This window comes from Bufo gargarizans, chromosome 5 (assembly GCF_014858855.1).
Source record: "Bufo gargarizans isolate SCDJY-AF-19 chromosome 5, ASM1485885v1, whole genome shotgun sequence".
Classification (NCBI taxonomy): Eukaryota; Metazoa; Chordata; class Amphibia; order Anura; family Bufonidae; genus Bufo; species Bufo gargarizans.
The window spans coordinates 470335201-470353086 of NC_058084.1; the positions used below are offsets into that span (position 1 = coordinate 470335201).

At 43.3% G+C, this 17886-nt stretch overlaps 1 protein-coding gene across 1 annotated transcript in view; it reads left to right on the forward strand.

The window, feature by feature from the left end:
- The window catches only part of MINDY4 (MINDY lysine 48 deubiquitinase 4), a 65050-nt gene that overhangs the window by 43590 nt on the left and 3574 nt on the right, over nucleotides 1-17886 (forward strand). Inside the window, exons 16-17 of the mRNA XM_044294073.1 lie at nucleotides 167-347; nucleotides 11039-11111. Of these exons, the coding sequence (XP_044150008.1) occupies nucleotides 167-347; nucleotides 11039-11111 (254 nt within the window). The remainder of the gene's footprint in view (nucleotides 1-166; nucleotides 348-11038; nucleotides 11112-17886) is intronic.

The window sequence follows — 17886 nt, forward strand, 5'->3', positions numbered from 1 at the left end:
TGGAAACCTGATTGGCTGCTTCTGACTGCACACGTCTCACTTTTGAGGCTTTGTTACATTGTATCCATTGTTGACCATCCTCTGGGCTCCAGACTCCGGCGCTGACACAAAGTAACAAACGAGGTGTGCTGCTGTGAATTAATCGCCTCCACTCTCTCTCTTGCAGGTGGGCTCTTACCTGAAGACCCCCAAGTATCCCATCTGGGTGGTCTGCAGCGAAAGTCACTTCAGCGTCCTGTTCTGCCTGAAAAAAGAGTTGACGAGCGACTGGAAAGCCGAGCGAAGATTCGACCTTTTCTGTTACGACGGGCTGGCCAATCAGCAGGAGGAGATTCGCCTCACCGTCGGTAAGCGCGGCCGGTCACGTGACCGCGGGATGTCAGTATAGTGTACAGAACATCCCGTCCTGCCAGCCGCCCTGAACATGTGCTCTCTATTCATGTGATTATTTACAGACGCTGCTGCCGCCACCATAGTGGGTGACTAAAGGGTTAATTGTGGGGAATCCTGTGATTTTACTGCACTCAGCGCCTGACCACAAGTGACGGGTCTGATCCTTAAAGGGATTGTACAGGATTAGAAAAACATGCAGCTTTTCTCCAGAAAATCGGGGCCACGTCTGCCCGCCTCCTTCACTTCAATGGAGCTGAGCTGCAATACCAGATACAACCTTATGGACAAGCGTGGCGCTGTTTCTGGAATAAAGCAGCCGTTGATCTTGGACAGGCCTCATTCTCATAGGCTCCGGGGGGGGGGGGATTCATCAAAACTGGTGCAAAAACAACTAAAACTGGATTAGGTGCCCATAACAACCAATCAGATCGAGCCTCTCATTTTCCAAAGGAGTTTTGAAAAATGAACGGTGGAATCTCATTGGTTGCTATGGGCAACTAAGCCTGGCTCCCTTTGCATCGGTTTGGATAAATCTCCCCTCTACGTTTCCATTCCTTCCCAGTTTCCAAGATCTCTGTTTGCTGTCAGTGATTGCAAACACTCGTTCTGTTCACATAATGCATCACTAAATAAAAGGGTTCTGCCAGTCCACAAGCTGTGCCATAAATGATTAGGAGCAACTGTGGGAGCCCATGGGTGCTGTGACCGCTGCCCCCGCCTGTACGCCACCCTCTGCAGGGTCTCCCAGCGCTCGGCGCACTCCGCTCCTGCCATTGCCCTGATGGATAGGTGTAATATGCGCGGCGGGCACGTCTCCAGACACATGACGTACGGTATTCTTTAATTGTTTTCGCTTTTAATAGGTTCTTGTACTTTTCCTCTTATCTTATCTCCTGCGATGTTTACACCGTGCTCCATGGGGAGGATGTACCGAGAGTATTAATGTACTGGCATTTAACCCGTCTCACTCAAGGGAGAAGGTGGATTCTAGATGTACGTCTCGCCGTTGGGCACATTCCATGGGTTTTATTCACCTGTTACCCCTCTCTGTGGACACTATCCATGCTGTACTATGCTCCCCTATTACTATACTGAACACTAGCCATGCTGTACTATGCTCCCCTGTTACTATACTGAACACTAGCCATGCTGTACTATGCTCCCCTGTTACTATACTGAACACTAGCCATGCTGTACTATGCTCCCCTGTTACTATACTGAACACTAGCCATGCTGTACTATGCTCCCCTGTTACTATACTGAACACTAGCCATGCTGTACTATGCTCCCCTATTACTATACTGAACCCTAGCCATGCTGTACTATGCTCCCCTGTTACTATACTGAACACTAGCCATGCTGTACTATTCTCCCCTGTTACTATACTGAACACTAGCCATGCTGTACTATGCTCCCCTGTTACTATACTGAACACTAGCCATGCTGTACTATGCTCCCCTGTTACTATACTGAACACTAGCCATGCTGTACTATGCTCCCCTGTTACGATACTGAACACTAGCCATGCTGTACTATGCTCCTCTATTACTATACTGAACACTAGCCATGCTGTACTATGCTCCTCTATTACTATACTGAACACTAGCCATGCTGTACTATGCTCCCCTGTTACTATACTGAACACTAGCCATGCTGTACTATGCTCCCCTGTTACTATACTGAACACTAGCCATGCTGTACTATGCTCCCCTGTTACTATACTGAACACTAGCCCTGCTGTACTATGCTCCCCTGTTACTATACTGAACACTAGCCATGCTGTACTATGCTCCCCTCTTACTATACTGAACACTAGCCATGCTGTACTATGCTCCCCTGTTACTATACTGAACACTAGCCATGCTGTACTATGCTCCCCTGTTACTATACTGAACACTAGCCATGCTGTACTATGCTCCCCTGTTACTGTACTGGACACTAGCCATGCTGTACTATGCTCCCCTGTTACTATACTGGACACTAGCCATGCTGTACTATTCCCTCCTGTTACTATACTGAACACTAGCCATGCTGTACTATTCTCCCCTGTTACTATACTGAACTCTAGCCATGCTGTACTATGCTCCCCTGTTACTATACTGAATACTAGCCATGCTGTACTATTCTCCCCTGTTACTGTACTGAACACTAGCCATGCTGTACTATTCCCTCCTGTTACTATACTGAACACTAGCCATGCTGTACTATGCTCCCCTGTTACTATACTGAACACTAGCCATGCTCTACTATGCTCCCCTGTAACTATACTGAACACTAGCCATGCTGTACTATGCTCCACTGTTACTATACTGAACACTAGCCATGCTGTACTATGCTCCACTGTTACTATACTGAACACTAGCCATGCTGTACTATGCTCCCCTGTTACTATACTGAACACTAGCCATGCTGTACTATTCCCTCCTGTTACTATACTGAATACTAGCCATGCTGTACTATTCCCTCCTGTTACTATACTGAACACTAGCCATGCTGTACTATGCTCCCCTGTTACTATACTGAACACTAGCCATGCTGTACTATTCCCTCCTGTTACTATACTGAACACTAGCCATGCTGTACTATGCTCCCCTGTTACTATACTGAACACTAGCCATGCTGTACTATGCTCCCCTGTTACTATACTGAACACTAGCCATGCTGTACTATGCTCCCCTGTTACTATACTGAACACTAGCCATGCTGTACTATGCTCCCCTGTTACTATACTGAACACTAGCCATGCTGTACTATGCTCCCCTGTTACTATACTGAACACTAGCCATGCTGTACTATGCTCTCCTGTTACTATACTGAACACTAGCCATGCTGTACTATGCTCCCCTGTTACTATACTGAACACTAGCCATGCTGTACTATTCTCTAGCCATGCTGTACTATGCTCCCCTGTTACTATACTGAACACTAGCCATGCTGTACTATGCTCCCCTGTTACTATACTGAACACTAGCCATGCTGTACTATTCCCTCCTGTTACTATACTGAACACTAGCCATGCTGTACTATGCTCCCCTGTTACTATACTGAATACTAGCCATGCTGTACTATTCCCTCCTGTTACTATACTGAACACTAGCCATGCTGTACTATGCTCCACTGTTACTATACTGAACACTAGCCATGCTGTACTATGCTCCCCTGTTACTATACTGAACACTAGCCATGCTGTACTATGCTCCCCTGTTACTGTACTGGACACTAGCCATGCTGTACTATGCTCCCCTGTTACTATACTGGACACTAGCCATGCTGTACTATTCCCTCCTGTTACTATACTGAACACTAGCCATGCTGTACTATTCTCCCCTGTTACTATACTGAACTCTAGCCATGCTGTACTATGCTCCCCTGTTACTATACTGAATACTAGCCATGCTGTACTATGCTCCCCTGTTACTATACTGAACACTAGCCATGCTGTACTATTCCCTCCTGTTACTATACTGAACACTAGCCATGCTGTACTATGCTCCCCTGTTACTTTACTGAATACTAGCCATGCTGTACTATTCCCTCCTGTTACTATACTGAACACTAGCCATGTTGTACTATGCTCCCCTGTTACTATACTGAACACTAGCCATGCTGTACTATGCTCCCCTGTTACTGTACTGAACACTAGCCATGCTGTACTATTCCCTCCTGTTACTATACTGAACACTAGCCATGCTGTACTATGCTCCCCTGTTACTATACTGAACACTAGCCATGCTCTACTATGCTCCCCTGTAACTATACTGAACACTAGCCATGCTGTACTATGCTCCACTGTTACTATACTGAACACTAGCCATGCTGTACTATGCTCCCCTGTTACTATACTGAACACTAGCCATGCTGTACTATTCCCTCCTGTTACTATACTGAACACTAGCCATGCTGTACTATGCTCCCCTGTTACTTTACTGAATACTAGCCATGCTGTACTATTCCCTCCTGTTACTATACTGAACACTAGCCATGCTGTACTATGCTCCCCTGTTACTATACTGAACACTAGCCATGCTGTACTATTCCCTCCTGTTACTATACTGAACACTAGCCATGCTGTACTATGCTCCCCTGTTACTTTACTGAATACTAGCCATGCTGTACTATTCCCTCCTGTTACTATACTGAACACTAGCCATGCTGTACTATGCTCCCCTGTTACTATACTGAACACTAGCCATGCTGTACTATTCCCTCCTGTTACTATACTGAACACTAGCCATGCTGTACTATGCTCCCCTGTTACTATACTGAACACTAGCCATGCTGTACTATGCTCCCCTGTTACTATACTGAACACTAGCCATGCTGTACTATGCTCCCCTGTTACTATACTGAACACTAGCCATGCTGTACTATGCTCCCCTGTTACTATACTGAACACTAGCCATGCTGTACTATGCTCCCCTGTTACTATACTGAACACTAGCCATGCTGTACTATTCCTTCCTGTTACTATACTGAACACTAGCCATGCTGTACTATTCCCTCCTGTTACTATACTGAACACTAGCCATGCTGTACTATTCCCTCCTGTTACTATACTGAACACTAGCCATGCTGTACTATTCTCTCCTGTTACTATACTGAACACTAGCCATGCTGTACTATGCTCCCCTATTACTATACTGAACACTAGCCATGCTGTACTATTCTCTCCTGTTACTATACTGAACACTAGCCATGCTGTACTATGCTCCCCTATTACTATACTGAACACTAGCCATGCTGTACTATTCTCCCCTGTTGCTATACTGAACACTAGCCATGCTGTACTATGCTCCCCTGTTAGTATACTGAACACTAGCCATGCTGTACTATGCTCCCCTGTTACTATACTGAACACTAGCCATGCTGTACTATGCTCCCCTGTTACTATACTGAACACTAGCCATGCTGTACTATTCCCTCCTGTTACTATAATGAACACTAGCCATGCTGTACTATTCTCTCCTGTTACTATACTGAACACTAGCCATACTGTACTATTCTCTCCTGTTACTATACTGAACACTAGCCATACTGTACTATTCCCTCCTGTTACTATACTGAACACTAGCCATGCTGTACTATTCTCTCCTGTTACTATACTGAACACTAGCCATGCTGTACTATCCTCCCCTGTTACTATACTGAACACTAGCCATGCTGTACTATGCTCCCCTGTTACTATACTGAACACTAGCCATGCTGTACTATGCTCCCCTGTTAGTATACTGAACACTAGCCATGCTGTACTATGCTCCCCTGTTACTATACTGAACACTAGCCATGCTGTACTATGCTCCCCTGTTACTATACTGAACACTAGCCATGCTGTACTATGCTCCCCTGTTACTATACTGAACACTAGCCATGCTGTACTATGCTCCCCTGTTACTATACTGAACACTAGCCATGCTGTACTATGCTCCTCTGTTACTATACTGAACACTAGCCATGCTGTACTATGCTCCCCTGTTACTATACTGAACACTAGCCATGCTGTACTATGCTCCCCTGTTACTATACTGAACACTAGCCATGCTGTACTATGCTCCCCTGTTACTATACTGAACACCAGCCATGCTGTACTATTCCCTCCTGTTACTATACTGAACACTAGCCATGCTGTACTATGCTCCCCTGTTACTATACTGAACACTAGCCATGCTGTACTATGCTCCCCTGTTACTATACTGAACACCGGCCATGCTGTACTATTCCCTCCTGTTACTATACTGAACACTGGCCATGCTGTACTATGCTCCCCTGTTACTATACTGAACACTAGCCATGCTGTACTATGCTCCCCTGTTACTATACTGAACACTAGCCATGCTTTACTATGCTCCCCTGTTACTATACTGAACACTAGCCATGCTGTACTATGCTCCCCTGTTACTATACTGAACACTAGCCATGCTGTACTATGCTCCCCTGTTACTATACTGAACACTAGCCATGCTGTACTATGCTCCCCTGTTACTATACTGAACACTAGCCATGCTGTACTATGCTCCTCTGTTACTATACTGAACACTAGCCATGCTGTACTATGCTCCCCTATTACTATACTGAACACTAGCCATGCTGTACTATTCTCCCCTGTTACTATACTGAACACTAGCCATGCTGTACTATTCCCTCCTGTTACTATACTGAACACTAGCCATGCTGTACTATGCTCCCCTGTTACTATACTGAACACTAGCCATGCTGTACTATGCTCCCCTGTTACTATACTGAACACTAGCCATGCTGTACTATTCCTTCCTGTTACTATACTGAACACTAGCCATGCTGTACTATGCTCCCCTGTTACTGTACTGAACACTAGCCATGCTGTACTATGCTCCCCTGTTACTATACTGAACACTAGCCATGCTGTACTATGCTCCCCTGTTACTGTACTGAACACTAGCCATGCTGTACTATTCCTTCCTATTACTATACTGAACACTAGCCATGCTGTACTATGCTCCCCTGTTACTGTACTGAACACTAGCCATGCTGTACTATGCTCCCCTGTTACTATACTGAACACTAGCCATGCTGTACTATGCTCCCCTGTTACTATACTGAACACTAGCCATGCTGTACTATGCTCCCCTGTTACTATACTGAACACTAGCCATGCTGTACTATGCTCCCCTGTTACTATACTGAACACTAGCCATGCTGTACTATGCTCCCCTGTTACTATACTGAACACTAGCCATGCTGTACTATGCTGCCCTGTTACTATACTGAACACTAGCCATGCTGTACTATGCTCCCCTGTTACTATACTGAACACTAGCCATGCTGTACTTTTCTCCCCTGTTACTATACTGAACACTAGCCATGCTGTACTATTCTCTCCTGTTACTATACTGACCACTGGCCATGCTGTACTATGCTCCCCTGTTACTATACTGACCACTAGCCATGCTGTACTATGCTCCCCTGTTACTATACTGAACATTAGCCATGCTGTACTATTCTCCCCTATTACTGTACTGAACACTAGCCATGCTGTACTATGCTCCCCTGTTACTATACTGAACACTAGTCATGCTGTACTATGCTCCCCTATTACTATACTGGACACTAGCCATGCTGTACTATGCTCCCCTGTTACTATACTGAACACTAGCCATGCTGTACTATGCTCCCCTGTTACTATACTGACCACTAGCCATGCTGTACTATGCTCCCCTGTTACTATACTGAACACTAGCCATGCTGTACTATGCCCCCCTGTTACTATACTGAATACTAGCCATGCTGTACTATGCTCCCTTGTTACTATACTGACCACTGGCCATGCTGTACTATGCTCCCCTGTTACTATACTGACCACTAGCCATGCTGTACTATGCTCCCCTGTTACTATACTGAACACTAGCCATGCTGTACTATGCCCCCCTGTTACTATACTGAATACTAGCCATGCTGTACTATGCTCCCTTGTTACTATACTGACCACTGGCCATGCTGTACTATGCTCCCCTGTTACTATACTGACCACTGGCCGTCCTGTTGTCTTTTTCCTGGTATGGTTGTACTGTATTACACGGTATTATTCATGCACCTATAGTATTCAGCTGCGGTGCATACAGGGACAAGTGACTCTGCTGCAAGTTGTCTTTTTAGCCCAAGTAAGGCCTCTGCTCCTTTAATCCGGCAGTCTGTTTCGTCGGGGAGCAGACTGCTGGAATCCGGCGTACATTCAGCGTACATTCAGGTTCTCGGCCGGACAAAAATTGCTACATGCAGAATTTTTTTGTCCGTCTGAAAGCCGACACATACACCGGCCTAATCACCACCGGATCCTATTACAGGGAATGGGGACCCGGCAGTGTTTGGTGGTATCCAGTTGTGCCGGACACGGTAAACTCCGCCGGGGCAGACTGCCGGAGACAAAATCGCAGGTGTGTACCCAGCCTAATGGAGGTTGGAGGATTGAAGCGCAGTGTAAAATAGTTGATCTTAAGCCCAGCCATTATCGGGCTACACCCCTGCAGTCTGGAGTCCGTTTTATCTTCTTCTCAGTATCTCCTCCACTAAATAGATGTTTATTTTATTTCCTTATCTTTATCTAAAGATAATTTTTAAATTAATGTTACTGTGTTCACACTAGTCCTGGCCTGCAAGTCTCTGAACCTGTAACAGATCCAGGTCCTTTCCCTATTCTGTATTCCCTATTATTATAAAAACATCATTTTTTCATTCATTTTAACTGGATAAAATTGTGCAGCATTGTACAGGTTCCCATCATGAAAAAGCCAAATGGACACCTAACGGAAAGGAACTGGCGCAGCTGCATACAATTTTATTAGTAGTTATATTCTTCTTCATGGAGTTCAGTACTATAATAATACTACCTCTTTTGGATGGGAATATAGTCTATACTGCCGCCATATACAAGAATATAACTGCTATAATACTGTTCCTATGTACAAGAATATAACTACTATAATACTGCCTCCTATGTACAAGAATATAACTGCTATAATACTGTCTCCTATGTACAAGAATATAAATACTATAATACTGCTCCTATGTACAAGAATATAACTGCTATAATACTGCTCCTATGTACAAGAATATAACTACTATAATACTGTCTCCTATGTACAAGAATATAAATACTATAATACTGCCTCCTATGTACAAGAATATAACTATTATAATACTGCCTCCTATGTACAAGAATATAACTATTATAATACTGCCTCCTATGTACAGGAATATAATTACTATAATACTGCTCCTTTGTACAAGAATATAACTACTATAATACTGCTCCTTTGTACAAGAATATAACTACTATAATACTGCTCCTATGTACAAGAATATAACTACTATAATACTGCTCCTTTGTACAAGAATATAACTACTATAATACTGCTCCTATGTACAAGAATATAACTACTATAATACTGCTCCTATGTACAAGAATATAACTACTATAATACTGCTCCTATGTACAAGAATATAACTACTATAATACTGCTCCTATGTACAAGAATATAACTACTATAATACTGCTCCTATGTACAAGAATATAACTACTATAATACTGCTCCTATGTACAAGAATATAACTACTATAATACTGCTCCTATGTACAAGAATATAACTACTATAATACTGCTCCTATGTACAAGAATATAACTACTATAATACTGCCTCCTATGTATAAGAATATAACTACTATAATACTGCCCCCTATGTACAAGAATATAACTACTATAATACTGCCTCCTATGTACAAGAATATAACTGCTATAATACTGCTCCTATGTACAAGAATATAACTACTATAATACTGCCTCCTATGTACAAGAATATAACTACTATAATACTGCTCCTATGTACAAGAATATAACTACTATAATACTGCTCCTATGTACAAGAATATAACTACTATAATACTGCTCCTATGTACAAGAATATAACTACTATAATACTGCCTCCTATGTACAAGAATATAACTACTATAATACTGCCTCCTATGTACAAGAATATAACTACTATAATACTGCCTCCTATGTACAAGAATATAACTACTATAATACTGCCTCCTATGTACAAGAATATAACTACTATAATACTGCTCCTATGTACACGAATATAACTACTATAATACTGCTCCTATGTACACGAATATAACTACTATAATACTGCTCCTATGTACAAGAATATAACTACTATAATACTGCTCCTATGTACAAGAATATAACTGCTATAATACTGCTCCTATGTACAAGAATATAACTACTTTAATACTGCTCCTATGTACAAGAATATAACTACTATAATACTGCTCCTATGTACACGAATATAACTACTATAATACTGCTCCTATGTACACGAATATAACTACTATAATACTGCTCCTATGTACAAGAATATAACTACTATAATACTGCTCCTATGTACAAGAATATAACTGCTATAATACTGCTCCTATGTACAAGAATATAACTACTATAATACTGCTCATATGTACAAGAATATAACTACTATAATACTTCTCCTATGTACATGAATATAACTACTATAATACTTCTCCTATGTACAAGAATATAACTACTATAATACTGCTCCTATGTACAAGAATATAACTACTATAATACTGCTCCTATGTAGAAGATTGTGTCTACTGTATTATCCGGTGTCTGCATTATATTTTTGGACCCTGTGATGTTGGCAGCAGATCCGGTTTGTGCCCGGTCGTCCTGTATCTCTGGAGTTGTCCGCTTTTGCCCTTGCACATCCTGTTTTAGTGTCTTAGCTGCTGACTGGTGACCCTTACAGACCTGGGCTCTATTTAACCTGTTGTAGTGCATGGTTGCCCCTGGCATGCTGGGGGTGTAGTGAAGCAAGTTATAAAAGCTGCCAAGATTAATATCTTGAGGCGCAGTATTTTTCCTCTGCTCTGGCTGTATCTGCGGCTCTGCTGCTCCAGCTGCCATTAATCATCCCTGTCCCTGGCAGTCTGACTGCTGCAATGTGAAGTATGTAAACACCATAGGGCTGCATTTGGTAGATTTACTCCTAGTCCTCAGCCTTGGCCACTACTAGAATGTAACAGACCGATTCCCCTCCGTGTTATATCTAAGGATTATAATCCTTAAATCTGGTTATTTTCTTGTTCTTTTCAGACACATCTGGTACCTACATAGAAGATAAAGGCAACGATCTCATTCCACCCCTCGAATATTGTATCAGAACCAAGTAAGTGATGTTCTCATAATTAGAGAGCCACCATCTGGCCTTTTACCTTTGTGCCTCCATTTCACCAGAGTGCCTTTTACTGCTTCTCACAACAGTGCCCCAAAGGTGTCACCAATAGCACTTCATGTGTGGGTAATCAAGGCCTGCAGCCACCACAAGAGGAAGCTCAGGAGATTACTACATACAGATATATACAGCCACCACTAGAGGGGGATCAGGAGATTACTACATACAGATATATACAGCCACCACTAGAGGGAGCTCAGGAGATTACTACATACAGATATATACAGCCACCACTAGAGGGAGCTCAGGAGATTACTACATACAGATATATACAGCCACCACTAGAGGGAGCTCAGGAGATTACTACATACAGATATATACAGCCACCACTAGAGGGAACTCAGGAGATTACTGCATACATATATATACAGCCACCACTAGAGGGAGCTCAGGGGATTACTACATACAGATATACACAGCCAGCACTAGAGGGAGCTCAGGAGATTACTACATACAGATATATACAGCCACCACTAGAGGGAGCTCAGGAGATTACTGCATACAGATATATACAGCCACCACTAGAGGGAGCTCAGGAGATTACTACATACAGATATATACATCCACCACTAGAGGGAGCTCAGGATATTACTACATACAGATATATACAACCACCACTAGAGGGGGATCAGGAGATTACTACATACAGATATATACAGCCACCACTAGAGGGAGCTCAGGAGATTACTGCATACAGATATATACAGCCACCACTAGAGGGAGCTCAGGAGATTACTACATACAGATATATACAACCACCACTAGAGGGGGATCAGGAGATTACTACAGACAGATATATACAGCCACCACTAGAGGAAGCTCCAGAGATTACTACATACAGATATATACAGCCACCACTAGAGGGAGCTCAGGAGATTATTGCATACAGATATATACAGCCACCACTAGAGGGAGCTGAGGAGACTACTGCATACAGATATATACAGCCACCACAAGAGGAAGCTCAGGAGATTACTACATACAGATATATACAGCCACCACTAGAGGGAGCTCAGGAGATTACTGCATACAGATATATACAGCCACCACTAGAGGGAGCTCAGGAGATTACTATACACAGATATATACAGCCACCACAAGAGGAAGCTCAGATTACTGCATACAGATATATACAGCCACCACAAGAGGAAGCTCAGGAGATTACTACATACAGATATATACAGCCACCACTAGAGGGAGCTCAGGAGATTACTGCATATAGATATATATAGCCACCACTAGGGGGAGCTCAGGAGATTACTACATACAGATATATACAGCCACCACTAGAGGGAGCTCAGGAGATTACTACATACAGATATATACAGCCACCACTAGAGGGAGCTCAGGAGATTACTGCATACAGATATATACAGCCACCACTAGAGGTAGCTCAGGAGATTATTGCATACAGATATATACAGCCACCACTAGAGGGAGCTCAGGAGATTACTACATACAGATATATACAGCCACCACTAGGGGGAGCTCAGGAGATTACTGCATACAGATATATACAGCCACCACTAGAGGGAGCTCAGGAGATTACTACATACAGATATATACAGCCACCACTAGGGGGAGCTCAGGAGATTACTGCATACAGATATATATACAGCCAGCACTAGAGGGAACTCAGGAGATTATTGCATACAGATTTATACAGCCACCACTAGAGGGAGCTCAGGAGATTACTGCATGCAGATATATACTGCCACCACTAGAGGGAGCTCAGGAGGTTACTGCATACAGATATATACAGCCACCACTAGAGGGAGCTCAGGAGATTACTGTATACAGATATATACAGCCACCACTAGAGGGAGCTCAGGAGATTACTGCATACAGATATATACAGCCAGCACTAGAGGGAGCTCAGGAGATTACTACATACAGATATATACAGCCACCACTAGGGGGAGCTGAGGAGATTACTGCATACAGATATATACAGCCACCACTAGAGGGAGCTCAGGAGATTACTACATACAGATATATACAGCCACCACTAGGGGGAGCTCAGGAGATTACTACATACAGATATATACAGCCACCACAAGAGGAAGCTCAGGAGATTACTGCATACAGATATATACAGCCACCACTAGAGGGAGCTCAGGAGATTACTGCATACAGATATATACAGCCACCATTAGAGGGAGTTTAGGAGATTACTACATACAGATAAATACAGCCACCACTAGAGGGAGCTCAGGAGATTACCACATACAGATATATACAGCCACCACTAGAGGGAGCTCAGAAGATTACTACACACAGATATATAAAGCCACCACTAGAGGGGGTTTAGGAGATTACTACATACAGATATATACAGCCAGCACTAGAGGGAGCTCATGAGATTACTACATACTGATATATACAGCCACCACTAGAGGGAGCTCAGGAGATTACTGCATACAGATGTAGAGAAAAAAAAGACAATGCAACAGCACCCTGCAAATCAGATAAAGTACAATAATGCCATAGTCACAAAAAATATTTATAGTGCTAATGCTACGCTTATTTATAAAGTGAGATGCTTGGCAAATGCATTTTGTACAAAACCATCTGAGCCCGTCTGCCGTACTTCAAGGCGATCTCTGTAAGATGGGTCCTAAATACTACCTGTTATGCGCCATAATTGCCGCCATAAAGTTCAGGAAGTGTTGGATCCACATGCATGCTGGGTCCACTCTGCCTTTTACCATTTTTGGTGCCATAATGGCCTCCATTACTTACAAGGAATGCAGGTACCAACATGCATGCCGAGCCCACTCCATACATACAGATATACACAGCCACCACTAGAGAGATCTCAGGAGATTACTACATACAGATATATACAGGCACCACTAGAGGGAGCTCAGGAGATTACTACATACAGATATATACAGCCACCACTAGAGGGAGCTCAGGAGATTACTGCATACAGATATATACAGCCACCACTAGAGGGAGCTTAGGAGATTGCTACATACAGATATATACAGACACCACTAGAGGGAGCTCAGGAGATTACTATATATAGATATATACAGCCACCACTAGAGAGAGCTTAGGAGATTACTGCATACAGCTATATACAGCCACCACTAGGGGGAGCTCAGGAGATTACTACATACAGATATATACAGACACCACTAGAGGGAGCTCAGGAGATTACTACATACAGATATATACAGCCACCACTAGAGGGAGCTCAGGAGATTACTACATACAGATATATACAGCCACCACTAGAGGGAGCTCAGGAGATTAGTGGTGGCTGTATATATCTGTATGCAGTAGAGGGAGCTCAGAAGATTACTACATACAGATATATACAGACACCACTAGAGGGAGCTCAGGAGATTACTGCATACAGATATATACAGCCACCACTAGAGGGAGCTCAGGAGATTACTACATACAGATATATACAGACACCACTAGAGGGAGCTCAGGAGATTACTGCATACAGATATATACAGCCACCACTAGAGGGAGCTCAGGAGATTACTGCATACAGATATATACAGCCACCACTAGAGGAAGCTCCAGAGATTACTACATAAAGATATATACAACCACCACTAGAGGGAGCTCAGGAGATTACTGCATACAGATATATACAGCCACCACTAGAGGGAGCTCAGGAGATTACTACATACAGATATATACAGCCACCACTAGAGGGAGCTCAGGAGATTACTGCATACAGATATATACAGCCACCACTAGAGGGAGCTCAGGAGATTACTACATACAGATATATACAGCCACCACTAGAGGGAGCTCAGGAGATTACTACATACAGATATATACAGCCACCACTAGAGAGAGCTCAGGGGATTACTGCATACAGATATATACAGCCACCACTAGAGGGAGCTCAGGAGATTACTACATACAGATATATACAGCCACCACTAGAGGGAGCTCAGGAGATTACTGCATACAGATATATACAGCCACCACTAGAGGGAGCTCAGGAGATTACTACATACAGATATATACATCCACCACTAGAGGGAGCTCAGGAGATTACTACATACAGATATATACAGCCACTACTAGAGGGAGCTCAGAAGATTACTACATACAGATATACACTCACCTAGAGAATTATTAGGAACACCATACTAATACGGTGTTGGACCCCCTTTTGCCTTCAGAACTGCCTTAATTCTTCGTGGCATTGATTCCACAAGGTGCTGATAGCATTCTTTAGAAATGTTGGCCCATATTGATAGGATAGCATCTTGCAGTTGATGGAGATTTGAGGGATGCACATCCAGGGCACGAAGCTCCCGTTCCACCACATCCCAAAGATGCTCTATTGGGTTGAGATCTGGTGACTGTGGGGCCATTTTAGTACAGTGACCTCATTGTCATGTTCAAGAAACCATTTTTCCAGTCTTCAACAGTCTAATTTTGGTGAGCTCGTGCAAATTGTAGCCTCTTTTTCCTATTTGTAGTGGAGATGAGTGGTACCCGGTGGGGTCTTCTGCTGTTGTAGCCCATCCGCCTCAAGGTTGTGCGTGTTGTGGCTTCACAAATGCTTTGCTGCAGACCTCGGTTGTAACGAGTGGTTATTTCAGTCAACGTTGCTCTTCTATCAGCTTGAATCAGTCGGCCCATTCTCCTCTGACCTCCAGCATCAGCAAGGCATTTTCGCCCATAGGACGGCCGCATACTGGATGTTTTTCCCTTTTCACACCATTCTTTGTAAACCCTAGAAATGGTTGTGCGTGAAAATCCCAGTAACTGAGCAGATTGTGAAATACTCGGACCGGCCCGTCTGGCACCAACCACCATGCCACGCTCAAAATTGCTTAAATCACCTTTCTTTCCCATTCTGACATTCAGTTTGGAGTTCAGGAGATTGTCTTGACCAGGACCACAACCCGACATGCATCGAAGCAACTGCCATGTGATTGGTTGACTAGATAATCGCATTAATGAGAAATAGAACAGGTGTTCCTAATAATTCTTTAGGTGCGTGTATACAGCCAGCACTAGAGGGAGCTCAGGAGATTACTACATACAGATATATACAGCCACCACTAGAGGGAGCTCAGGAGATTACTACATACAGATATATACAGCCACCACTAGAGGGAGCTCAGGAGATTACTACATACAGATATATACAGCCACCACTAGAGGGAGCTCAGGAGATTACTACATACAGATATATACAGCCACCACTAGAGGGAGCTCAGGAGATTACTACATACAGATATATACAGCCACCACTAGAGGGAGCTCAGGAGATTACTACATACAGATATATACAGCCACCACTAGAGGGAGCTCAGGAGATTACTACATACAGATATATACAGCCACCACTAGAGGGAGCTCAGGAGATTACTACATACAGATATATACAGCCACCACTAGAGGGAGCTCAGGAGATTACTACATACAGATATATACAGCCACCACTAGAGGGAGCTCAGGAGATTACTGCATACAGATATATACAGCCACCACTAGAGGGAGCTCAGGAGATTACTACATACAGATATATACAGCCACCACTAGAGGGAGCTCAGGAGATTACTACATACAGATATATACAGCCACCACTAGAGGGAGCTCAGGAGATTACTACATACAGATATATACAGCCACCACTAGAGGGAGCTCAGGAGATTACTGCATACAGATATATACAGCCACCACTAGAGGGAGCTCAGGAGATTACTACATACAGATATATACAGCCACCACTAGAGGGAGCTCAGGAGATTACTGCATACAGATATATACAGCCACCACTAGAGGGAGCTCAGGAGATTACTGCATACAGATATATACAGCCACCACTAGAGGGAGCTCAGGAGATTACTGCATACAGATATATACAGCCACCACTAGAGGGAGCTCAGGAGATTACTGCATACAGACATATACAGCCACCACTAGAGGGAGCTCAGGAGATTACTGCATACAGATATATACAGCCACCACTAGAGGGAGCTCAGGAGATTACTGCATACAGATGTATACAACCACCACTAGAGGGAGCTCAGGAGATTACTGCATACAGATATATACAGCCACCACTAGAGGGAGCTCAGGAGATTACTGCATACAGATATATACAGCCACCACTAGAGGGAGCTCAGGAGATTACTACATACAGATATATACAGCCACCACTAGAGGGAGCTCAGGAGATTACTGCATACAGATGTATACATCCACTCATTTTGAACAATTTTATTTACCTTTTCTGGGAGGTAAAATGAACAAAAAAAATTTTTATTTTTTTAAGGCTGTTCACCTTTCTGGACAAAAAAAGATCATTTTAATTGCGGATTGTTATGGATGGGATAAAACCACTTATATATTTTTATTTTACAATTTATTTTATTTATTTTTGCTACCTCCTAGTTGAGGACTTCAATCTGCGAGCATCTGACCTCTGATATAATGCATGACAGTGCTTATGCATCACACTGTATTATATCAGTTTTCTCAAAATTTTGACATTGAGATTGTTTGTTAGGCCAAAGGCAGAGTCGTTCGTACATGGCAGGCCTAGGGGTTATTGTTAGGAACCCCTCAGCACCCTACAGTCACCTCTTGGGGGGCCAGTGGGGTGAGAGATCCTGGCACTGGGAGCAGGATGCCGGCAGTGTAATACAGCTGGCACCTGCAGGTGGTGTGGTGGGCCAAGCTCCTGAGCGTGCGCCATCACAGTGCTGTAATTGTG